The sequence below is a fragment of the Hyperoodon ampullatus genome, assembly GCF_949752795.1.
Source record: "Hyperoodon ampullatus genome assembly, chromosome: 15".
NCBI classification, from domain to species: Eukaryota; Metazoa; Chordata; class Mammalia; order Artiodactyla; family Ziphiidae; genus Hyperoodon; species Hyperoodon ampullatus.
The window spans coordinates 73,735,345-73,763,211 of record NC_136928.1 but is presented as its reverse complement, the minus strand read 5'-3'; the positions used below and the strand labels follow the sequence as shown (position 1 = coordinate 73,763,211).

Below are 27,867 nucleotides of genomic sequence, written 5' to 3'. Positions count from 1 at the left end.
GTTAGAATTCTACTACTATTTTCCTTTCTGTGTATTATCTTGAGAACACTAATTTGCATGTACCTCAAGCATTAGAGTACATGTGGTCTGTTTAATGTAAACTTTGTTTTAAATATTTTTTTAGACAAAGTATATATCAGGGACACAAGTCCATAAATGTAATTTGGAGCATTATTTTCAAAAGCAAATTTGAAGAAATTAAATGTATTCTGTCAATGTAATAAAGATAATCCAATAAAAGGACAGTGCTATACTTTTACTACAGAAAACTGAAGAACCATAAAAAATAAATTAAAAACCTGTATTTTTACAGTTCATCCTAACAGGAAAGAAAAATCCATATTGGATATTTATTTTTTAAACAATTCTAACTTTTATAAAGGTTAAATCATTCTAGTCAAGAAAAACTTTGGCTCTTTCAAAGCAAAAATGCAATAGAAAGTATCATAAATAATAATCACCTACCTAGAACCATGCTGGTCTTGAGAAAACTCAACTATGTGTCCAATCAAGTCTCTAAGTTGAAGGTTTGGGAAGCGGTTGTTTCTGAAATCTTCCAATAATCTACTTCGGCCAGAAGGCATAATATCAGACCTATTATACCGAAGCCGAGAAGGAGGAAAGAGCTGGCTGCTGGAGCTAAACAGACTGGAAGTGCCTGAAGCACTTCGATATTTTGCTTCTGCTCCAGGTGCTGCAGAGATATATCGACCACTACCATTTGTCAGTCCTCCTACAACAAAGCAGCTGTGGTCAGCAAATATTTCTGACAAAGTCATTCCTCAAATAAAAGTCATTTAAACCAAAAAGTCAGTCAATATAGAAATATTCACCCCACTAATTCCTATACGGTATAACAGAAAATTAAAGTTGAAGGAGAAACCTCACACATTTACTTAATGTGTCTGGCTATAATATGGGGGAAAAAGAGACTAGAAAACATGAGCAAAATAAACCTGTATTTGTTCTTGGCAGTTTAGTTTAAAAACGTCTAATGTCATACACAAAACCTGTATTTGTTCTTGGAAGCTTAGTTTAAAACATAATTATAACAACTAATGTCATACATACTAGCATCAATACCTGAATACTGAAACCACCAACAAAATTTTCAGTTACATTAACAAGCAAGTTACAAACAGCTAGCAAATTCAGATTTTAAGCCACTGAAAGTTTAATTGAAATTTTTTACTCACAGAGTTAATAGAACACCAACTAAATCTGTACTTTTTTGGAATATATACAAATTCATTAAGTCATATATACTTGTATGTAAAGAAAAATGATTTCTTAGTTAACCCGATTAAATTTCAAACTTAAAAACCCCACAATATCAGATAATAAAGCCAAATTACACACTATTTAAATTTTTTATTTAAAAAATACTCTCCATAAAATACTACTGTTTTACAGACAAGAAATAGTAGCAGTAAACATATTTATTATTCCTAGAGCTTTAATGTTGACCATTTAAAACAAATGAATACAAAGCCTTTTTAACTTATATCCTATTCCAAAGAATACTACTAAAGGGCAGTTGATAAAAACAAAAATAAATAGAAGCAGGTAATTGTTCTTATTACAAATAACCATTTAAAAGTACTTGACAGTGTCCTTTTAAAAAAGAAAAATGTATAGAAAATTGTAAAATGCAGATTTAGTAGTTCAGATAAACAAAACCCACCGCCAGCTTTCACTATTGTATATCACTTCTATTTAGAGTAGTGCTGTATGTACAATCCAGGCCACAAAGTATAGATGGTGCCAAGGACACACTGTCAGTGCAAAGTTATAGAGAGGCATTAAAGGCCAAAAAGAGTTACAGGGACAAGGAGCAGTAAAAGAGTTATAATCCTGGAGAGTGAAGCGGGTTACAATATCCCTCTTTTACTTTCAGTCCCCACTGCCCTAGCTTTATTTTTCTTCATTAAATTTCCCATCATCCAGTATATTATACATATTTATTATTTATTTGAATCCTCAGCCCCATTTCCAATGTAAGTGCCATAGAATTACATTCGCCTACGTGCATCTGATACGTGGTACCTAAAACGATGCCTCATAGACAGTGAGTACACAAATATTTATACATATTTAATGTAATATCAACTGCCTACGGTCTAGTTCTGTAATATCTTTCTTAAAAATGTGTAACTTTAACAAGCCATTTTATACACCAAAGTCACTGACATCAAATTCTCATGTTCATTCCAGTTCTACATAAACTCGTGCTCATGTGTGAAAAGTCTAAAAAGTAAAAGAATTCAGTTTTTTAATACTGTCTCGATCTCTTCACTATTAATCCTCCTAGCCCCCTATTTTTATTTCTGTTTATAGTACCATCAACCGTTCACAATAGTAACTGATCATTAGCCCATTCGAGTCTCGATAACAATTCTTTAACCTTTTTGTAGGGTAGGGGTGCTCTGCCTATCATTCCAATCTGTTTTCATAAACAACAATTATATCTTCCCATTCAAAGGCCACTTTGATGATGTCATTTTATACTAAAAACCTACAGCATCCTGCTAGAGTACCTTCTCTATATTCTTCAGCTTACTTTTCAAGTCATTATTCCAAACCTACTTTTCACATGAATTTCCTAATAGTACCCTAATTGTTCACTTCTCTCCTTCTTATTCATTACTATCTCTGTACCACTGCTTATCACTACCTGAAACAAGGCCTAATCCTACCTCTTTATTCTTAATGCACTAAAGATTTCAACACCAAATTCAAAATACATACTTACCCCAGAAAACGACAATTTTATTTGGTACCTTCCAAGTAGTCCTATCAATATCCAACAGGAATTCCTCCTGTGTCTAGATATTTCTTGATTATATTCTATCAGCTCCTAATACACCAAACTCGTGATGCACTTTAACAACTTAAAATGTCTAATGATGCCAAACTGCCTTGAGTTTTAAAAAATCTTGGAATTTCAGTTCTAGAAGCTTAATTATAATCAGCACTTTCATTTATAAAGCTGAAAAATTAATCTCACAAAGGGCCAGGATACCTTCGTTTCCTTACAAATTAATTAAATAAGCATTTCAACTCAATGTAAAATATATATTAAACATTTAAAATTTGGTTTTTTAGGGAATTCCCTGGCGGTCCAGTGGTTAGGACTCCTCACTTTCACTGCTGAGGGCCTGGGTTCAATCCCGGGTCAGGAAACTAAGATCCCACAAGCCACGTGGGAAAAAAAAAACCCAAAAACTGGTTGTTTTTAAACACTGAAAGCATGTCATCCAAAACTATTTTGGGATTGAGGAATATTTTTAAAAATTGGCCTATACCTTTCAAAAATGTTGAGGTCATAAAAGACTGAGAAATAGTTCAAGATTAGTAAGAGTCATGACAAATAAATGTCATGTGTGAGCCCCCAAATCAATCAATCGCCCTCTCCGCCCCAATGCCCCCCCGATCTTTCTTATGAAGGAAATCAATGAGACAACTGGCAAAGTGAATAAAGTCGGCTGATTTGATAGTAGTAGTGTTAAGTTCCTGACTTTGACAAAAGAGTGTCCTTACTTTCAGGACACACACACACACTGATATGTTCATGAGTAAGGGACACTGTGTCTACAACTTCCTTTCAAAAGTTATCAGGGAAAAAAATGGGTGTGAAGGGACAGGCAAATGCAGAGAGGGGAAGCGAGGAGAGGGAAACAACAATAAAGCAAATTCAGTTAAATAACATTTGGAGAATCGGGGGATAAGCTAGGTTTTTTTTTTTTAATTGTTAATGATTTCCTCTTAAGTCTGAAATTATTTCAAAATTAGTTAAAAACAAACATACAAATTGGTCATCTATATTCATACCATTGCTACTGGTGATCTAAAAGATGTGTTCTGCACCAAATGTGTTAAACGGTAACAGTCCCTTCAACTTATCACTGACCTCACCCCTATCATTTATCACTTCTTAATCACTAGCTTAATAAGAGTGTATGGGACATGGAGATCTGTACTATTATTTCACAGATGAAGTCACTATAGTTCAAAGGTGATGTGACATGCAGCTAGGCAACCAGGAGTCTTAGGCCAGAGTTCATCACACAGTAGTGTGCTGCCCCTTATACGCTATTTACATAGGTATCTATCAAGTTCATTCATGACAACTGAATGAAGGCAAACACCTCATAACTATCCTAGTAGAAATAATATGATTTTATAAGTTTTCATTAATTTCCTTGAGAAGTCCATTGTTTTAGAATCCTTCCCTATTTAATGCCAGAAATCAAAAAGATCTTAATACTGTGAAAAACACAGGGGAGAAAATATAAAACAACTGAAACCGCCACAAAATAAATCTCTCAAGTTTTTTCTTTTCATTATTTTCCACCTCCCTGGGATCTTGAATAACAACTCCTGAGCCTATTATTTATTTATTTTTTCTATTTTTTAAAAAATAAAGATTCTCAAATCTTTCCCAGTGGATAGTTTTTATTTTAAAAAAAAGAGTCTACCTGAAGATTATTCTGATAGAGGTTTGGAGGCCAATAAATTAGAATCAAGATAAATTAAGGTTTCATTTTAGAGCAAGTTGTCAACTACTAATTTCAAATAAAAATGGTAATCCAAGTAGATTCACAGTCCCGAAAAGGGTACAACTACATATAGGCTACTAGGCAGAGTCCCTTTCAGAAGGCGAGGCTCTGGAAAGCTCAAGAATGGTAAGATGATAATGAAAGATGACTAGTTAGTTGGAGTGGGCAAAGAATAAATGATAAAGAATGCACAGTTGGAAAAAGTCTAAAATGAGGATGACCTATTTCACTTTAAGGTATTACCTTCAGTTACTTCTAATCCAGAGCCCATACACTTAGTACTTTCAGTTCGTTATTTTTTTTCTCTGATTACTTTTCAAAAGAAATGTATGGAACATTCAGAGTAGACTGTAACAGCCATGTAACTCCTTTCTTCCTTCCAATTTCTGCCTTTTGCAAATGGGACTGTCTAACCTATGCCTGTCCCATGACTATATTTTGGAGGCAGATAACTTGTTTCCTAGGTTTCACAGACCCAAAGATGGAGAGGAATTTTGCCACAGGATGGACCACATTCAGAATCTCACCTGATTTAGAAAATAAGATTTGGGATTTTTGGAATGGTTCAAGACTCTTGGGGATGCTGGAATGGGGTGAATGTATTTTGCATGTGGGCTGAATGTGAATTTTGGGGGACCAGAGTTTAGACGGTACTGGGCTGAACTGGGCTTCCCCAAAAGATATGTTCAAGTCTTAACTCCTGGTACTTGTGGATTTGACTTTATTCGGAAATAGTATCTTTGCAAATGTAATCAAGTTAAAATGAGGTGTCATGCTGGAGTAGGTTGGGCTCTTATCCAATGACTGTTGTCCTTATAAGAGAAGGAAAATTAGGACAGACACATAGGGAGAATGCCAGGTAATGACGGAGGCGGAGACTGGCGTGCTGTGTCTACAAGCCAAAGAATGTTAAGTGTTATCAGCAACCATCAGAAGCCAGAAAAAGGCAAGGAAGGCTTGTGCTCACAGCCTTCAAGGGGAGTATGGCCCTGCTGACACCTTAATTTGACTTCTAACCTTCAGAACTGTGAGACAATAAATCTGTTTTAAGCCACTTAGTTGTAATTTTTAACAACAGCCTTAGAACATTAATATGTAATGCTATCTTAACAACACTCTGAGACAAGGATATTATCTCCATTTTACTTGTGACACAATAGGCTTAAAGAAGCTAAATCCTTAATAAATCCTTATTCAAGGATGCATAGCTAATAACTAGACTGAGGGTTTTTTTAAACTATTATATCTGAATAATTCCCTTAAAGCTTTCGGTTATATTCTGCTATACCTCATGAAGGACATTTAATGCCACATACCATACTTAAATGTGGGATATGCTTGAGGTTACATGGGAGAATAAACCATGTAAATTTTTTAACTATATATTTGCTATATAAAGACACAAAATTTTTACTCAGGAAAAACCAAGGCTTCAATGAATTAAAAAACCTACATAATTCTAGTTAAAAGTATAATCTTCCACATCACCTTAAAAGACTAATATAAAAAGCAAAAAGCATAAATATGTCAAGTGTGCTATCTTAAATTTGTACGTTTTATGACCATATGTAAGCAAACAATATCAGGTGCAAACTAAAACCAAAATAAAAATCTGTTGTCTCCATTTCAATTGCTCGTAATTCTTTTCTAAAAGCAACTAAGTAATTAATCTACCTTTTAGCATCTAGTGCTTCAACTTTTTAAAAATATAAAGGTAAGAGGGAGGCCATCTTCACAGAAGATACTTAATAATCTTCCCTCATTCATCAAAGAGCATTTAAACAGACTGAGTTTTTAACATATGAACTATGTAGTTAAGACTAGTATTATATCTCACTTCTACCTCTACTCACCTTGTCAATTTCCATTATTCCATCAAAAAAGGCTTGTATGATTTCAAGAACTGTCTGAATCTTACATCTTTACTGAAAACTAAACTACTTCTGTGATTACTGAACATGAGGACACTCTAAAAACCCACCCCTACCCCAAACCAAAGAACACACACAGGCAAAAATAAAAACTCACAACCGTCATAAAACTTCTCAAAGTGCACTACTCTACAGAGTATGATCTTAACACACTGATCAGAGAACACACTACCAGTCAAACAATGCTTTAATGTAGAAATCTATGTAGGATGTAAAATAATTTTTTTAAACAAGTAGCTAGTGTCCAAAAATAAATTCATCGATAAAACAGAAAGAAACAAAGCCACTCAAATTACTCCAACCATTTTGTTGAGATCTGAATACAGTTGACCCTTGAACAACACGGGGGTTAGGAGCATCGACTCCCACCCCACCGAAGTATATGTATAAACTGTGACTCCCCCCAGACTTAACTACTAGTAGCCAGCCTACTGTTGACCAGAAGCCTTACCAGTAACATACAGTCTATTAACACGTTATATGCTATATATATAATTATAATTTTATGCATTCATGAAATACCTAACTTTAAAATTTTTTTGATATTTCTATGCAGTCTGCGAATTTTTTCAAGTTGCAAATCTCCAAAAAAATTTCCCAATTTTCCCCATTTTTTGGGGGGAAAACAATCCATGTATAAGTGAACCTGGGCCATTCAAACCTGTGTTGTTCAAGGGTCAACTGTACTGTTAAAGCTGTGGAGAATGGTTTCAGCTTTCTTGTTTCTAATCTAGTAGGGAGAAAAAACCCAGAAACAACTCTAATATAATCTAGTCTGTGGTTAATTTGGTACAGAAAGGACAGATAATAATTCTAATGGAGAGAATCACTGTGTTAAATAAAGTGCAATAAGGCAATAGCATTACAATCATTATACTGTTGGTTTACTCATCTGTATTCACCACAAAAAATCAAACCTGATGATGGTGGGTAGAATGATGTTTTCTTCAACGGTGTCTCTCAAGTCAAGCACAGTCTGGCATATAGGGATTTGACATTGGTTGAATAAATTAAGTGAATTAATTAAGCAAAATAAATTAATTAAATAAAAACTTTCATGAGACCCCAGAATTCTTAAATTGGGGGCCAATAAAACTACACATAAAAGATAAACATAAAATAGGGATTAGTTTCAGTATAAATTAAGCTTATTACTATCCTATTTAGAATATCATGTAAAGACCCTTATCTGATCAGTTTTAATTTAAAAATTAGCAATAAAATATTATGAGATCCTTGAAGTAAGAATTATTTAATTTAGATTAAAAGTCAAATGCAGGGGGACTTCCCTGGTGATGCAGTGATTAAGAATCAATGCAGGGGACACGGGTTCAAGCCCTGGGCCAGGAAGATCCCACATGCCGACGCTGCGGAGCAGCTAAGCCCGTGCGCCACGTCTACTGGGCCTGCTCTCTAGAGCATGCGAGCCACAACTGCTGAGCCTGTGTGCTACAACTACTGAAGCCTGTGCGCCTAGAGCCTGTGCTCCACAAGTGAAGCCACCACAGTGAGAAGCCCGCGCACCACAAGGAAGAGGAGCCCCCGCTCGCCGCAACTAGAGAAAGCCCGCGCGCAGCAATGAAGACCCAAAGGAGCCAAAAAAAAAAAAGTCAATTGCAGGCAAGTGAAAAATGCCAATATACTGACACATTCAAACTCACTTTCCTCACCAACTCACAATAGGCTAAATTATATTTTACCACAATTTTATAAAAAGTTCACAAAAATTCTAAACTTAGGGAATAGGAAAAGATCCTTTATTTATTTAGGGCGATAGTAGACAGAAACAAAAGCATTCTTTGAGAAGCAGTGTGACACCCTGGAATGAACCAGGTAGACCTGGACTCAAAATTTTTGTTCCTTACTAACTTCATGACTACAAACAAGTTCCTTGATTGCTTTGAGAATGAAGTTGTGTGTGTGTGTGTGTGTGTGTGTGTGTTTGTGTGTGTGTAGTGTGAAAGAGGAGTCAAAGTTAATTTCTCCCCATTTGGATATTCAATTGCTCTACTTGAACTTATTGAAAAGACCATCCTTCCTAAATACACCAGAGTGGCACTGTGGCCACAAATCAGGTAACTAAACGAGCAGGTCTATTTCTGGATCCTCTATTCCACCAATCTATTTCTCTACCCTTGTGCCAATACCACAATTTTAGTAAAACTACCACTGCAGTTTTAATAAGTTTGATATCTGGCCAAGTTATTAAATTCTAAATTTGTTCTTCAAGACTGTCTTGACTACTCTTGGCTCTGTTTTTCCATTCATATTAAATAAATCAGCTTGTCAATTTCTTTTAAAAAGCCTGAAAAATTCTTATTGAGATCGTGCTAAATCTATACATCAATTAGAAGACAGTTGGTATCTTTATAATACTGAGTCTTTCAAGCCACAAACATGACATGTCCTTTCATTTATTTGCCTTCTTTAACTTCAGTCATTGCTTTTATGGTTTACAGTGTAAAGATTTTGCCCTTCCTCCAATGGACTTATTCCTGGTTAAGGAAACAGTCTCATGTAAAAATATGCTAAACATAAGTCAATTTTCAGTATTACCCCATGAGACCCATGCTGCATTCATTTTTAAAGGTTATTTGGCTAAAGCTGCAGATCTCTCATGAAGCACATCTGCCTATATTTTAAGAGTTAGTTTTTTGATCCTATGTCTACTTAATGTACATTATTTAGTGTATAAACAGTGCAATGATGTAAGTTCTTGGTGAATTCTTGATAGACTGTTTTTAAGGCACATGAAGACTTATTTGATATCAGTAAGAAGGAAAGGTAGAGAAACAATTGAGGGAGGAGCTGCAATGCAAATATGAAGGAAAGGTAGAGCCAGTGAATAAAAAGTAAAACAACCAAATGATAGTAAATATGATATACAGAATTACAGTCAACAACATTAAAGAAATGGCTCCAATTTGCAAAACACATATCAAGGAAAAAAGTATTTTAAAACATATTCAGTAAGAGACCAGACTTTTCTATTTTCTCTCATCCCATAAGCTTTTTTTCAAAAATTTAAAATATACAATGGCAAGCAGACTTCAGGTCAATAGAAGGAAACAAGGCAGGAAGAAAGAAATCCATTAGGGAGATGATGGGGGACAAGATCAAAGGCTCATATAACACACTAGAGATCCAGGAATTATGAGTTACAAAGAAGTGTGAACTGGAGTAACGCCTTATATAAACTATGAATTGTTCCAAGGTGTCTCTCTTCACCTGAGTGCTATTGGAAATTCCAGTGGGATAATCCTTTTTAAATGAAAAGTTTAGCATCTGGCTGCTGGGTATTTAATGTCCACAGAATCCCCACAGTCATGATGATAAGCAAGAACTGTTGCCACACATTTCCAAATCGTTCACCTCCTCATTCTAGGTATTTTAAACAAGCACTCCAAGTGATTCTGGTATGGTAAACCACTGAATCGAATCATCAAGTATTTTTCAGTCTCAAATCTGAGATTACCTTAACTGAATTAGCTGGTGAAAACATTCTCAGTCATTAGAAGCACAAAGTCATAGATAACATTATTAGAGGATAATGGATAAAACGTAAGGGCAAAAATTAATCATTGTGACCCCAAAGCAGGACTAAGACTAATGAATTTGTACACAGAAATGAAAAATAAGATAAAATAATAAATTCTTCCACACAAGTAATAATTTTAGAACTTTTCCACAACATATTTCATACTTTTCAACAAATAAATGACTTTTAGATGCACCAATGGGTTGAAGCAGTGATTTCATTTACACCACCATGAGAACCTGTAAATAATATTCTGTTGAGTGCTGAGTATGTTGTCCTATCTATTCAGTCCTGTTGTCCAACACATATTCAGTCCCTGAGTGGCCTGCCTTATGAGTAACACATATTCTTATTTCATACAGTAGATAAGAGCATCTCTATAAATCTCAAGAATAACTGAGAAAGGGATCTAGAAGTCTAGTAATCTTATATACACATTTTAAAAACACATAACCTACACCATTGTGAGGTTAAATTTGAGAGGCTGAGAATATTGTTATTGATATACTTTGTAAAATTGTTCAATTCATTATAGAATAGCAGAACAGAAAAAGAAAAGATAGTATCAGGAGTCAGAACAGTGTTCTAGCTTCAGTTCTGCCATTTACTGGTTTGGGCAAGTCTCTTGGGCTCATATGACCTATAACTGTCTCATCTTTAATGGGCAGATCACTCAGCCAGTTTATGTTAACAATTAGGATGAAATGAAATAATGAATATGAAAGTGCTTTACAAAACTATCAAATGCTATTCAGTTACAGGGAACTTGCTACTTAAAGGATAATAATACTTTCAATGAAAACTTCAAAATAATTTATATTGTTTTCTGCTTTAAGGACCATATATGAAACTCACAAAAACTGCACAAAGCCTTACAACCAATTTGGCCATACTTGTTTTAATTCTCAAACATCTCATTCTAAGAGAAGCGGATGACCAAATCTGCCAAAGGTCAGCAATTTCAACAGATTAACTACTACTGAACAGGGAAAATGACTCTAACAGTTAATATTACCATATCTATGTTTCATATAAAATTTTCTGTGATTAGGAGAGAAGATAGGTTATAAAGTTTTTTAATCTACTGCAAGTTAAAGCACTGTGTGACTACTGAATACATGACATTAAGGAATCTTCAAAACTGACAGCCACCTTTGAATTAACTGATTTCACTGAGTTCAAAGCTGGAATTAGACTTTTTATCACCCTTTTCTTAAGAAAAAACAAGCCAGTTTAAAAATGAAGAGGTACAAGGGAAGAAGCCATTAGTTTGTCAAACCCTAAGTTAAATAAAAACACAAAATGTTACTTTATACCCAAGAAGTTCCATATCAATCTATTATGAGCATAAAGATTAGAGTAAATAAGAAATCACTAACATATTTTAAACGTTTACTCAAAGAAGAAAAAGAAAACAAGGAAGGAAAGAACTAGTTAGCTAGCTCCAGGTAGATGAATAAAATAATACTTGAAATATTTCATCTTCTTTTACTGGGAGTAACGTATCTCAAAATAAGAGACTGACTTCTATCATAAAGAATTATAAAAAACAACTACAGGTAGAAGATTTTTTCCCCCCAACTCTATACATCAGTATAACATGAGAAAATAATTCACTTAATATTCAAGGCTGAACTTGAAGCCCAGAATTTTACATAGCTCTTTGCATTTCAAGATAAAAAACACTAATCTTAAAGTTGTTCCCCTTCCTTATTCTTTTCCACTTGTTTCTCTGATCAGTATTTTAAGCACTGCTTTTAACAAGCTGTAGTCAACGTGGGAACCAATCTGAAGGGACTCCAAATGGCCAAAGATAGTAATATTTTAGCATCAAGAAAAGGTATAAAAAGTGTTATCTCCCAGTCTGCAATGGACTGAAACATAACAACCATCCTAAAATCCATCAATTTACACTATAGGGAACAATGATGATTTAAACACAAAAACAAAAAAACCCTGCAAGTCACCTTTAGAAGTTGCTAGGGCATCAACTCATTCTCATTCTCAATTCTCATTTCCCAAGGTCAGAAAACAAAGGAAAAGAAATCAAGCATCATCCTGACTCCTATATGAACTATATATTTTAGGGTAACCTCACAATTGATGAAAGTTCTTTTCCATAGAAAAATTCCAGCTAACAAATGTAAAAGGAATGACAGAGCATCACCATTTTGCAACCTCTGAAGAAATACGTAGGTGATGATCAAAGGCTGCTAAGCCATTAGGTGGATTTGGCAGACAACCTGACAAAGGAAATAACCAGACATGTGTCTCCTGATACGGTGCAGCAGAAATACAGAACCAAATAGCAAAGCAAACAACCAACCAGATCAAACCCCTAAATTCCATTTTACAGGAAATTCAGAGAATAGAGGACATGTTAAATACCACCATGGAGAAGAAACCATCGAGGTCCAGAATGTGGGATATTCGACAGGACAAAGTTTCTTCAACAAATAAATGTGAAGGTAAAAAAAAAGAGGATGGGGAAATGGTTCCATATTAAAAGACATCAAACAAATGACGGACCTTATTTGGACCCTGATGGAAACACAACAACTGTCAAAAGACATTTAAGTCAATTAGGGAAATTAGAGTAATGAGAATTTATAAATTTTAAAAGGTATGATAATGATTTTGTGGCTATAATTGTTTTTAAAAAAGGAATCTCTATCTCTTAGAAATTTCATACTAGAATATGGCAAGATAAAATTACTTTTTCATGTTTCTGACTTCAATGTATTTAAAAAGCAACAAGGCTGCAAATCTTAAAAAGAATATTTTAGGTTATAAAAAAATGAACCACCAAAATTCATCAGTTGAAATACTTGTTCTTCAATCACAAAGTGACTACTGGTCATCCTGCTAAAAATACTTATGTTGATCAAATGACAACTATTTTTAAAAAATGAAACATCTTTTTTGGAAAGCCAGAAGTACACAATGTTGCTATTCACTTTTTCTGTGAATCAAGTAACTAGCATGAGCAAAGGCATAGGTGGTTAAAAAAAAAAAAAAGTTACCTGTTTCATCCAATATTTTAAGAATATCGATATCCAGACCTACCAATAACTATAATGGCTACGTATCTTAAAAAAATCTCATAAGAAAATCAGCTGGAACTAATTAATTCCAACCAATTCTAATGAAACTGAGAATTTATCCCTATTTTATGATATTATATTCTTAATATGTGAGCAGAGTAAGATTATTTTTTAAATGGCTATGCAAATTCATTTTCATAGGTATTTTATCAATTAGCAGCCTTGATAACTTGATTCATGAAGAAATCCACTTCAGGGATATACAATTTAAAATATATATTTTTTAGGGCTTCCTTGGTGGCGCACTGGTTGAGAGTCCACCTGCCGATGCAGGGGACACAGGTTCATGCCCCAGTCCGGGAAGATCCCACATGCCGCGGAGCGGCTGGGCCCGTGAGCCATGGACGCTGAGCCTGCGCGTCCGGAGCCTGTGCTCCGCAACGGGAAAGGCCATAACAGTGAGAGGCCCACATACCGCAAAAAAAAAAAAATATATATATATATATATATATATATATTTAGACCAGAGAGCATGTAAGTCTTGCATCGTGATTCAATGACATGAAAACGAAAGATAGATTATTTCCATGAACACTATACAAAGAGCAAACTCATGAAATCTACTTAATTATTTTCAACTTGGCAGGGTCTATTCCTTGTTAACAAACAAGGTTGCTAGTTATAATATGACTAAAGCTAAAAGAAACTGGGGAATCACAAAAGAAAATAATCTACAGACAATTTCAGTCAGAGGTGTGTTTAAATACTAGATTTCAAGGTGAAGCTAAACTAAGGAGTTCAGCTTAAACTATGGGTACAAAAGTATCAGGCTACAATGTAGAACTGCTGGCCCACACGATGATTACTTCTCATAATTGACTAGAATTCCTTCTAGAAGCATCTACATGCCTGGGTTCTTTATAGTCAAAAAAAATCTAGATTGCTATTTAATTAGAGACATCTAAAAAGTCATTTATAATCCAATTTCTAAGCCAGCTATGTAGAATAATTAATGCCATTTACACAGGCACTAAAGCACAACGTAAGCAGTAACAGCTGACAGAAATCTGATCTGAAACTTATCTATGAAAAAAATGACAGGACGTGACAAATATAATCTTAACGAATAAAACACAAAACTATTACGAAAGGTCTATTTTTAGGTTTGCTTTGTTCCAAATTTTGGTGTCAATTTCAAAGTCTCAAAGGCATGTTTTATATGGGAGTGGTAGGAGTGGGTCAATAGAAATAATAAAAATCAGGAATTGAGAAGCTCCTATGACTAAGAAAAGATAAATGAAGGAAAGTGGTAGGCTAAAAACGGATAAGTTTACACAAACAGTGCTGCAAAGCAGATCTTAGGACCCCACTCAGATAAATTAATTGGTTGTATACAGTCAATATCCCCAAAAAGAGCAAAGGCCAGAATTTGGGGTGGAGGACCAGTCTTTAAAAAAGAAATCTAGCCCACTTTGTAATAACATAAATCTAAATGATGATCACTGTAAAATATTCCTTTGTTACGTGGAAACTTACTATATTACTGAGCTTTAGGAAAAAATAACTGTAGCCTTATGATGGGGGTGGCGGGGTCAAACATAATCACTAATTTATAATATATCTGCTTACAAAAGCAACATTACTTTTTAAATCACAAGCTGATTTAAATCTTCCTAAGCACATAAGAATCAGCAATAGAATCTCTCAGTTTTAGCTGAAATGACTAGAATTATAAAAATCCAGAATCTAATTTTAATAAAATACTTTCTTTGAAAGACAGGGAGGGATTCATACACAGCCTCTGATATCCAAAAACCCTTCAAAATATACTGTTAACTACATGGCTAAATACTTCCTGGAGTGGGAAAAAGGTAACCACCAATTCAAATAATCTTGGGGTGGGGGCGATTTTAATATACAGATATAAACCAAAGTTCTAAATGTTCCGATTTCAAGGGTACAGCAAGCCTAGAACATTTTTTTTCTTAAACAATGTGTTCAAAAGTAAGAGAACTACATGGACCAAACCCATACATAATAAGATTCTCTAACTCACAAACATACTCAATTCATATACCCTGATATAACCCTGTGGTAAAATGGCCAGGCATTCATTCAAAGGCCAAAGGAAAAACCATTATACTAAACTAAATTATTTAAAGTTCAATAACTTTGTGACTAATGATTGCTTTTGGTGTGCACAAACTTTTTTTTTGAATTTTATTTTATTTTTTTATACAGCAGGTTCTTATTACTTATCCATTTTATATGGTGTGCACAAACTTTTGATCGTGAAATTTCTTTCACTATCACGTATAAATAATTGACTTTTCAGATGATCTAAAACACACACAAATCAAAAGCACAGACGAGAAAAAAAAACACACCACTGTATTTCATAAAAGGAACACAAGATACAATAGGGGTCTTTACCTTACTGTACATTAGACCCTCACTTTCAATTTTCACAAAAGTAGAACTTTTTCAAAAGGCTAATATCCACAAGCAAAAGCAATTTGGCATGTTTTATCCAACATTAAATATTTTACACATATTATAAAACACACACACAAACACACTCACATGTATACATACAAATAAAAAGGGTTTTGGTTTTTTTTTTTTACCTAAATGCAAACTGGATGAGGATCCATGTGATGAAAGTGATGGCGGTGGCGTAAGTGAATGTCCTGGAGTTTGGCTTGGCAGAGGCATGCCTATTGGACTTGGAGAGGAGGAAAATCCCAGACTATTGTAAAATGGTTGCCCTATGGGTGCTAGGCTGCTACTAGATCTTTTGTACAAGTCAGAGCTAGTAGATAGAGACTCTCTCCTTGTGGCACTACTACTTGCAGAACTGCCAACTGAAGAAGAAATAAAAAAAACCCTAATTACATACAGTGTTAACTGAATAAAACCTATCCCCAACTCTTGCTGGGAAATAACAGAAGTGATCACAATAATTATTTTTAGAAACATTATAGAGAAGATAATTACTGTGATAACTATACATACTAACTTATTAATCATAAAAGGGTATAAATGCACCCCAAGAAAATAACCAAATATTTAAGAGCGGTCACTCATATGTTCATTATTTCACACATATTTACCATTGACACATATGATTACTGTGCTTTAATACCCTGGTATGATTTATAAACCCTGAAATTGTAAGTTGTCTGCTTTAGGATATGCTAGAGATTAAATTCCAATAAGGTTAAATTTTGGTAGTATCCTAATCTCTGGAACCAAGTTCTTAAACTTCAACCCAATGCCAAGAAAAGATTATACTGATAAACAGAATATTAATACATTTCCCTCACCATTCACATTTGATTTGGCTTCCAGCTTGTGTTCAAATCATAGTCCTTTAAAGTCCATATTGGCCCGAATATTAGTCAGCTGTGAAGTATAGATGGCAGCTAACTCCTCAGTACTTTTCACACTACACATCCTCCCTATCCTTCAGCAACTAAATTACAAAATACATATGGAAAAATCAAACTTTCTCTTAGAAAACTGATAGCTCTCATTACTGTTATCAACCAAAGACATGTGTTCACTTACCCCTCAGGATCTTCCATTCCTAAGATTCTATTTCTGGCCTCATGAGCCCCTTACTCAGGTAAAGACTGATCAGCCTTTGTTTTCTTATATGGTATACAATTATATCACATCCCTTATTGTACTACATACCAATTTTTTTTGTTTTTCACTTAATCCCCAATTCAACTATTAACCTTCTAGTTTTCTTTTGTACTTCATAAAATCATAAAAAAATGGTAGGTTCACATTACCATGTAGCTATGCATGCTCAGAAAAGCAACAAGATCTGGCTGTTAATCAACATATATTTGGATAATCAAATTCTTTACTAAGTGTTTAAAAGGATTGTCCAAAACTCCCAATTCATAAGTCTCACTTAGAGCCCATATTTTCAAGTATGTTTTTTTACTGTTTCTAAGCCTTTTTAAACTGAAGCCTTTTACATCCAAAATAATTTCATAATACATTTCTTAACCTATCAAGTGTTTTAAGGACAAGCTCTATATTCGGACCAATATGGTAATTCTTTTCAAGAGAATTTTAAAGTTTCTATTAGGTTGTGGTTTTCTAATAGCAAGTCAATTATAAATAGATCATAAGGGTACAGATTAAAGAGAAAAATTAAGCAGAGCACATGATGGTAGACCAAGTTAAGCTTATTAATACAGATAGGAAACTTAATTACATTGGTTTTACCAAATTTAAAATTCTATAAAGGAAAAATACCAGGCTCACACTACTGTATTAAGCAAAATATTATATAAACAGTATTCAACCTTTTAAACCAGTGAGTGCAGTTTCTGGAAGACTGATCATGTTTTATTGAAATTCTCACTTTTTAAGATATATTACAGGGAAATACTGGTAACTATATGCATTTTTAATAGCAAAAAATAAACACTATTGTAAGAATGGTTTTGGCAAAATTGTCAATGTATGCTATATTAACTATGCTAATTTAAAAGGACACTGTCAAAGTGATTTTTCTAAAACATGGCTACATTTAAAATTCCTATTTATTTCAGAAAACAATTTATATGACAAGGAAAAAGACAACAGCTCTCTAATGAGAGCAGCAGCACTATCATTCCCCTGGCAAATAATCAAAGAAACCATAGTTTTGACACATGCGATATTATTTTCCTCTAAAAAGGAGAAGCCAAGCCGAACATTTAAAAGTAATTCAGAAATAGCTTTACTTTAAACCTAACAAGCTGGCTCCTTAAATTTTACTATATGCCTAAATTATCTGCAACAGTATGACTACAAAATATAAAACAAAGTATACCTAAAATATCTAAGTGGCTAGACAGTGGAGTCACTAATCATTTATCAACTGTGGATAAAATGTTAAATTACAAACTTTCAATTGTAAAAGAACGTTCTAATGGGTCACAGAAATGGTGATTTAATTACTTTATTACAATGGCTAAGCTTCCTGGTGAGCTGAGTTATAAACTGGGGTATTTAACACTACTAAGCATTAATAATTTCATTATATGGGTAAAAGAATGATTGTGTATATGTTACTGTGTGTGTACATGAGCACATAAACACATTATATTTTAGATTTCATATAGGTATGGAATTGCCATAATGTAAAAAGGCAATGCGTAGACTTCGAAGAGTACCTAAGTGTAGCACTTGAATGAATGCTCATGAAATGTCCAAGAGGAGGGAGATGACAGGTTATTTACTGGTATTTAGGGGTGGCAACTGTTAATGTCCTCTGAAGCAAGGTAAAACAGAGGTACCCCAAACTGGAAATCAGAATGGAGTAAGCAATGCTCATAAATAAGGGAGGAATGAAGATGATCAGTTTTTGGGAAAGAGGCATCTGCAGGGGACATGTGTAGAGAACAGAATGTTGATGGCTCACCAGTTCCTGAAGGCAGGGGGAAGGCTCTTAACAACTAAGAGACAAATGGGAATTTGGAGTTCTTACAAATCTATACCAGACCATCAGTGACATTTTATTAGAAAAGGGAACATGAGATTTATCAGGTCTTTTCTCTATTTTTCCTGGATTATTTAGGGTCTACAATCTATAGAAACTAGTTATTTCCACACAAAAATTTTTTTTAATAAAGTTATATGTTCTTTTGATTTTCTCCAGCAATCTAGGATTATTTGTGGAAAATGCTTTTCAATTGTGTTAGAAACAAAAAAATGAGTCTATGGGAGCACTTGGGCGAGAGATAAAAAGACTAAGCTCCAAAAGGAATGAAAAAAAATCAAACAGGAAAATTAAGACTAAACAGTCTCTATGTTCACTAGACTTTTCCTCGGAAGTTCCCATGCCCATTTCTTTAGGTAATTTTGTATTAGGCAAGTATATTTCCCTTTTGAATTTCATTGCAACAAAAAAGCATTCTGCACCTAAAAGTTTATAGTTGTTCTAGACCATCATATTTATAAATATGAATGTTCAAGAAGTTCAGAAGATATTGTCTTAGAAAATTGGCAAGCACAGTTAGTAATGACTGGCATGTGTTAGTTTTGCCATTTTTCACACCAGAAAAGAATATAATTTAATGTGGTGGGAAAACAGAGAACCAGATTTTAAGATTCAAGGACACGAGAGGAATAAAAATCCTCTTGAGGTGTGAATAAATGGCCCTGCCCCTCATAAAGAAAAGGCTGTCAACTGTACCAAGAGAATGAGAGTAAGCTGTTTTTTCCCTGTTTCCTGAATACTCTGGCAACACCAGAGACTGATAATACAATGTGTGTCAACAGGGTGTCAGTGTGGGCCTCTTCTGATTTCAGCTCTTCCTCAGTTACAAAATCAGTTTGTGTGGGTAAATTATTTATTTTGTGAAGCTATTTAAAATTTGGATTTCTTAAGGATTATATATAAAACTGGGATATGGGGAAAAAAAGTCCTTTTAAATGAACTTTTAGTGATAAAGGCTAAGTTGTTTAATATAAAGATAGGCATATTTATCTTAGGGGCTTCTGTTTAGAACATTACATCATAATTTATTTTTATATATTATACCAAATAAAGATCATTAACAACCATTAGCATTTAATAAGAATAAATCATCTGATGAGCATACAAAGATTATTTTAAAACACCAGAAACTTAAGATGGCAAAAATATTTACTTCCTCGAACATTAATATTATAGAGCAAAGGGAAGAGCTAGTAATTAGCATAATATATATTATCCCAAACAAACCTTACTAAAACAAAAATTACAGTAATATAATTCTTAAAGCCAGGGGAAAATATATTATATCTGAGTAAAGCATGGGCTGCTTGAAATGAGTTAAGCATTCCTAAATGTTATAGGAGGTGGTTTTTCAGCTACCAAACTAAACCAATAAACCAGTACCTTATTCCTGTCCTTTCTATACCACAAGCTATTACTGTTTATATTAATATTAAAAACAAATACATATACCTCATGTCCACTTAGCAGAGTACACTCATCTTAAAAAGAAACTTACCTGATGAACCAAATCCACTGAGGGCTGAGCCTATAGCAGCACCCAAAGAGCTACTGCTTCCAAAGCCAAGAGATGTACTTCCAGGTTGGCCAGGTCCGTGAGAAAATAAAGAACTGCTCTGGGAACTATTAGTCAAAGAAGTGCTCCCATAAAATGAATTAGACTGCAGATTAGTGCTTGGCTGCTGTGGCTGCTGCTGCTGCGGTGGTGGCTGAGTGCCAAGTGGCCGGAAGAGGCCATTTGTGCTGCCTGTGAGACTATTTGCAGTTCCTCCAGCTGCTGCTGCCGCTGCTGTAAATTAAATTTCAGACACTTCTTAAAACTACTCAGAAAACCATTTTCTATTTTTGAAACATCTCAAACAACACCAGAAAAATATTATCCCTGAAAATGTCAGTTACACTTACCAGCTTGTGCTGCTGCTGAACTAATTAAAACAGGTGTTGGAGCCATTAATCGAACTGGAGCTCCAAGGCCAGTTCTCGCTCCAGGGCCAACCACTAAGGCACCAGTCTGATCATAATAGGCAGTTGGAGTTAGTACTTGATAGCCTAGATAATATTAAAATAAATGTTTACCAATGAAAACATTTATTATAGAAAACATGTATTTATTTTCCCCCACATTTGTGTTTTTATCAACCAGAAAACACAGCTATTTATACTGTATTACTAAATACATGAAAATGTACTAAAGCACAAGTAAATATTTTTCCTAAATTTTAACAGAGATGCCTCTCACTTATGGACAACAAAATGATGAGATATATTCCTTGATATTGAAACCATAGGTAATCAAGGGCTGATGCTTGAAAGTTATTACCATTTAGTCAGTTGTCCTGAGAGGAGAATGGATAGAAAGACTAAGGGAAGTGAGGGAGAACACTGTACGATTTATTATGCAATTTTAGTAAATTTCTAAACCAAGTGCCTCATTACCAGCATTCCCTTAGATTTTCATTTGTAAGCAGCCCTTTCAAAATTAAATCATGATATAAACAGATAACTCAAAATCATAAGGTCTAACAGTCAATTTGTAAAGGTTCTCAAGCTGGAGTCTGAATAAAAACCACATAGGCATTAGTTTTATTACAGCCTTGACCACAAGGCAGGTGACAATTTGCATTATTCACAATGACAGGTGAGTGAAGTTTATCTCTTCATAGACCTTCTCAGTAGGGACTCCTCATCTGAACCACAGAACAGAAAATGACTATTTGAACAGAAAAGTGACTATTTTGCCAATTCTCTCAAGGATGGTGCATAGTAAGTACCACTCAAGATGCATGGGAGAGAAGTTAACTATATATATATATATACATATATATATATATATGTATATATATATATATATACACACAGTGGATACTTCAAGGCAATAGGGCTTATTCTCTCCCAGAACGCAGGTTGAGAAAGGCTGTCTTATACAGCAACAGAGACTCAGGCTCAAAAGTCTGAGGATCACTTGCAAAACTGCACTGGCAGCCTTGGATACTTTTAAATTTAAACACTACTTTCCCTACTAAGACCAAAACTTTCACATGCAAAGGCTGTTTTAATTAAATACAGTAGTTCTGCTTCGCAAATACCATTTTACTAATACAATGGATATGAATTAGGAGGACCAGCCAAATGAAGAGAAGCATCCGGCAAAACCTAGGAGGGAATGTAGAGCTTTCAAGCCCTCTCCTCATGGAGTGAACATGATGAATGAGAAGATTATTAGATATCTAACTGTAACTGTCACATAGGATATGCAAGTCTAGAGTTCAGGAGAGCGGTTCAGGCTGGAATTATAAATATGGGAGTGGTCAAGATACGGATGGTATAAGCTAAAAAGGACAAAATCACCAAGAAAATAAAAGGGCAGGGCTTACGGCCTGAGGGTACTTTACATTAAGAGGTTGGAGAGAGCAGGAACAGGGGAAGAGACTGAGAGGAAACAGCCAGTAAAGAAAGAAAATTCAAACAATTTGGTCAAAGAAAAAAGAATTTGAACGAAGACTGAGTGATTAACAATGTCAAACGCTGCTAAAAGCCATTAAGAGTTGAGAACCTGACCAATGAACTTAGCAACATGGAAGTCATTCTGGTAAGGATAAAAGCCAAACTGTAGTGAATTCAGTAAAGAATGGAAGAACCATAAACAAGTACAGAAATGCTTTTGAGGAGTTTTGCTGTTAAAAAAAAAAAAAAAAAAAAAGGACCAGAGGCGAGCTACAGAAAGGGGGCTGAGAGTAATTTTTTTCTTAACCAGAAAATGTACTTGATTAGCAGAGCATGATACTTAGGTGTTTAAAATTTTTATTGTTATTGTGAAACAGAACACATAAAAAGTACAAAAAACAGTATATTATAATGACTACAACACAAAAAAGTATAACTACCATCCAAGCCAAGAAACAGAAAACTGCCCAGCATCCCACCTCTCGAAAGTCCCTGCTCTACCAGTCTTCTCTTTCCCTTAGAGTTACACATTCTACTTCCCATAAATGCTTCTCTCTAAACAATCATTTGGTTTGAATTATTTTAAAAATTTTAGGTACGATTCATCCATGTGGTTATACACAGACCTTCTAGTTTCCATCTTCATTATTGTATAGCACCTCACTGGACAAACACCACAATGAATTTATCCATTCTACACTTACACGGTTGCCAGTTTGGGGCCACTGCCGACAGTACTGCCATAAACATTTTTGTATATGTATGCTGGTGTGTTATGTGTACATATTTCTCTAATCTAAGGTATATATCTAGTAGTTGACACCCTGGGCCAAAGGGCATGTGTATTTTCAAACTTTGGCAAATAATGCCAAGCTGCCTTCAAAGTGGTTGTGCAAATTTACACGCTTACCACCTTGGTATTAGAGTTCCCATTGCTCCATGACTTCAGCAATACTTGATAATGTCAGACTTTTAAAAACTGGCCAATCTGAAAGATAGGCAGAAGCATTCTGTTGTGGTTTTGATTTTCTTTCCCCATAAGGAGGCTGAGCATCTTTTCATATGCTAATTAGGCACTGGGATTTCCTCTGGGGAAAGAGCTGTTCGAGTCTCTGTCACCCATTTTCCCATTGGTCTGCATTTTCTTATTGATTTATAATTCTTTATGTATGCTGAATTCAGGTGTTTCACCATTTTAATGTATTGCAAATATCTTCTTCCATTCTTAGCCTGACCTGTGTGATTCTCTTTATGGTGACTTTTTAAGTAATGGGTTCAAATTTATTATTTCCTTTATTTTCATAAAAAAATTTCCCTATATTATCTTCTAATAGCTTTAAAATTCCACTTTTCCACACCTAGGTCTAAAATCCAAGTGGAGCTGAGTACTGAACACAGGATAAGGCAGCGGTTCAATTTGTTGCCCAAATCATCAATTTTCTTTATTTCATTTTATTTATAAAACAAGTCATTCATTCCTCCCTACTGCCTTTTGCTGCTTTCTTTGCTATTAATTAGGTGGCCATTTCTTTTGGGAATCTCACTTTTGGGGTCTCTACTTTGTTCCACTGGTCTGTTTGTCCATGCAGTAATTCAACTGCAGCTTTAGAGTAAATCTTACTCTGTAAGTTAGAACAGAGCAAGCCCTTCTACTTACTTTTGTTCTTTAAGAATGTTTTGGGGGCTTCCCTGGTGGCGCAGTGGTTGAGAGTCCGCCTGCCGATGCAGGGGACACGGGTTCGTGCCCTGGTCTGGGAGGATCCCACATGCCGCGGAGCGGCTGGGCCCGTGAGCCATGGCCGCTGAGCCTGCGCGTCCGGAGCCTGTGCTCCGCAATGGGAGAGGCCACAGCAGTGAGAGGCCCGCATACCACAAAAAAAAAAAAAAAAGAAAAAGAATGTTTTGGCTAATCTTGACTCTTTGCATTTTCATTAAATTTTAGTATCAGCTGTCAAAAAGAACCACCAAAAGAACCCATTGGGATTTTTGATTGGAAATGCACTGAAACTACAGGTTAATATGGGGAGAACTGGCATGTTTAAAATATTGAGTTGCCCAATGGTTTGTTTATTTAGGTCTCCTTTAATGTCTAAACAAAGCTGCTTTCCATAGAAACTGGGCACATTTTTTGTTAGACTTATTCCTAGGTACTTCTGACTACTGTAAATAATAACCTTCAATTTTTTCATTTCAAAACATTATGGTGTTGGGAGTTCCCTTGCAGTCCAGTGGTTAGGACTCAGTGCTTTTACTGCTGTGGGCCTGGGTTCGATCACTGGTTGGGGAGCTAAGACCCCACAAGCAGCGCAGCATGTCAGAAAAAAAAAAAGAAAAAGAAAAAGAAAAAGAAAAGGCTGTTGGTTAACAGAAAAAGATTTTAAACCTGATTTTTATATCCAAAAGCCTTAACAAAAACACGTTAACTCTAATACTTTATCTGCAGATTCAGTTAATACAATCATATTTTCTGCAAATGACAGTTGTGTTTTTCTATTTACAGAACTTTTTCATTTTACTAGAATTTCTCTCATGTTATATACTGGCTAGGCTCTTTTGAAGAGAAGTATCGTTAGCAGAAATCCTTGTCTTATTCCCAGTCTTAGATGGAACACTTTCAAGTATTTCCTATAAATAGGAAAGTCTATCATCCTTGGGAAGTGGAGTAGGGTGTTTAATTCCCTCCTGACTCTCCAACATATTAAAGACGTTATCTTCTGGTTCATAATTGTTAAAGAGGTCTTTTTTTTTAAAAGTCAATATATAAATTTATTATGCTTTTCCTGCATCTTTTGAGAAGTTCTTATGATTATTATCTTTTAATGTGGTGAATTACACTGTGATTTGCTAATGCTCATCTTGCATTCTTGGGATAAAACCAACTTGTTCATGATATATTATCCTGCCTTATATTGCTACATCTGGTTTGCTAATATTTGAGGATTTCTAAATCCATGTTCGTAAGTCTGATGAGCCTACAATTTTCCTTTTCTGCACTGTTTGACGGGTTTTAATATCAAGACTATGCTAGTACCATAACATGGCATGGGAAGCACACCCTCTTTTTCTGTTCTCTGGAATTTTAAAAATTGGAATTGTTGGAATTATTTCTTCCTTGAATGCCTGATTATCATTCACCACTGAAGTTGTGCTGGCCTGGAATTTTCTTGGAATATTTTTGATTACTCAATTGATTTAATGGTAATGAACTTTAGATTTTCTATATATCCTTGAGTGTGTTTGGTTACACTGTTCTAGTTATTTGTCCATTTTGTCTACAATTTCCAATTTCTGTTAACATGAGACTGGTTCCTAATACCCTCTTATGATTATTTTATTTTTCTGATATTGGTTATTATGTCTTCTCTCTTTACCTTTTTTTTTTGATGAACCTCTCAGAGGTTTATCAATTTTATTAGTCTTTTCAAAGACGTAAATTTTGGGATAACCTGACTCTTTTAACTATATGCTTGTAGTCTATTTCATCCACATCAGTTTCTATCTTTATTATCTGGCTTCCTTCTACAATTCTTTGGGTATATTCTCTTCCTTTCATGGTTCCCAGATAGAAACTTATTTTCTAATGTATGCATTGAAGCCTATATACTCCAATCGCAGCAACATGGATGAACCTAGAGATTATCATACTAAGTGAAGTAAGCCACACAGAGAAAGACAACTATGATATTGCTTATATGCGGAATCTAAAAAAAAAAAAAAAAAAAAAACGATACAAATGAACTTATGCACAAAACAGAAATAGACCCACGGACATAGGAAACAAACTTATGGTTACTAAAAGGGAAGGGGGGGGATTAGAGAAGTTTCGGATTAACATATACACACTATTATATATAAAACAGATAACCAACAAGGACCTACTGTATAGCACAGGGAACTATACTCAATATTTTATAATAAGCTATAAGGAAAAAGAGCCTGAAAAATAATATATATATATAAATATAACTGTATCACTGTTGTACACCTGAAACTAACAACATTGTAAATCAACTATACTTCAATTTAAAAAAAAAAAAGCTTATATACCCCTCTTCTATGTTTTTTTTTTTTTTTTTTTTTTTTTTGCAGTACGCGGGCCTCTCACTGTTGTGGCCTCTCCCGTTGCGGAGCACAGGCTCCGGTCGCGCAGGCTCAGCGGCCATGGCTCACGGGCCCAGCCGCTCCGTGGCATGTGGGATCTTCCTGGACCGGGGCAGGAACCCGTGTCCCCTGCATCGGCAGGCGGACTCTCAACCACTGCGCCACCAGGGAAGCCCTATGTTTTGTTTTTAAGTGTAGTCCACAACTTTAAATATGTATAGCATTTTCATAATCATTCAGTTCAAAAGTTTCTAATTTCTATTGTATTATCTTTCTGTTACTTTAAAAAGACATGGTCCCCACACTCAAGAATCATACAATTTGTAGCGAAGATAATGTACTATATTCTTAATTCTAAGATGCCACTTATTTTCAGACATGACATTGATCAAATAACTTTCCTTAGGGAGAAATACATAACTCTTCCACTTTAATTTTAAGACACTTTACACCTCCAAACATGGTAAAGTAATTAAATTAAGAAAACAAACCACAAATAGCTAAATGAAATGCAAGGCAAACAGAAGTAGTAAAGAAAGGAGCAAGTTATGTGCCACAAGAATGGCAAAAAGAATGATTATTATTATTTTTCTTTTTTTTGGCTGTGCCACACGGCCTGTGGGATCTTAGTTCCCTGACCAGGGATCGAACCCACACCCCCTGCGCTGGGAGCGCTGTGTCTTAACCACTGGACTGCCAGGGAAGTCCCAGGAGAAATAAGTATTAATGAACAAGCACTGGGAAAGATTTGGGAAGGCTTCATGGAAAGGATCATATTAAACGATGAGAAGGAAAGTTAATCACAAAGTATAAAGCAAGGCTTTAAAAAGGAAAATGTGAAAGTATATGTCCCAATTTTGCTTAAAATTTATAAAAGTGTATTCTAAACTAAAAGTATTAGCTAGGGCTAAAGGCATAAAAGGATGTTTGTGGAACAGTATGTGGTCTAGTGTGTTAAAGCATAGGATCAGGACAGTACTGATTAGTTTAAAAGGTATCAATAGTTTGGAGCTATATTAATGAAAATTTTAAGAACCAGAATGGTATAAACTAACCTGTATTTTTGAAGGGTAACTGAGAGGAGAATAAAAAGATGAAATAAACAGAAGAGATTAGAGGCAGACAGAGTTAGTGGGAGAATATAGGAGAAGCTGAACAAGAATAGCAGAGATGAAAAGAAGTGAACATGAGAGAATAAACAACTGGCAAGTCACTGAATGTGGAGCACAGCAGAAAACCAAGAGTTAAAGATGACTCTGAGAATGAAGCCAAAAATTTCTAGCTCAAGGGGATAGCGGGGTTAATAGTGAAATAGGGTAAACAATAAGATAAGCAAATTTGGGAGAGGTGAGTTCATTTTTGGACATTTTCAAGTTTAAGGAGTGGCAGGAACATATACATGGTAATACCTTGTACAAATGTAGAAATGTGTTAAGTGTTCAGAAAAGAATCCAAGATGCAGACATAAACTCACTGGTTTACTGGTATAGGAATGACAGGTGAAAAGATGAAAGTAGTTAAGACTCTTCCACAGAAAAAATATAAAGTGTCTCTATTTTTCCAATATTGAAACTAAGGTTCAAAGAGGAAAGTAACATGGCCAAGGTCACACAATTAACTGGCAGAGCAATATGGCAGATCTGACTCCAAAGCATCTAGTCACTAAAGCCAGAATGTCTTTTACATTTAAGTGATATACAGAGGAAAGGGAGACTGACAAAAAGCAATGAGAAAGATGGGAGAG

The 27,867-nt window shown here is 34.9% G+C and overlaps 1 protein-coding gene across 8 annotated transcripts in view; it reads right to left on the bottom strand.

Moving 5' to 3' along the window:
- Positions 1-27,867, bottom strand: part of PUM2 (pumilio RNA binding family member 2) — a gene marked incomplete at both ends in the record, with an annotated part of 70,146 nt that overhangs the window by 10,626 nt on the left and 31,653 nt on the right. For 2 of the 8 annotated variants that reach the window (XM_079720798.1, XM_079720800.1), the window contains 4 exons: positions 466-733; positions 15,700-15,936; positions 20,077-20,364; positions 20,478-20,627. In XM_079720798.1, coding sequence (XP_079576924.1) covers positions 466-733; positions 15,700-15,936; positions 20,077-20,364; positions 20,478-20,627 — 943 coding nt within the window. Of the gene's footprint in view, positions 1-465; positions 734-15,699; positions 15,937-20,076; positions 20,368-20,477; positions 20,628-27,867 lie in introns of all 8 variants that reach the window. The other 6 variants (XM_079720799.1, XM_079720801.1, XM_079720803.1 and 3 more) reach the window with 3 other exon arrangements.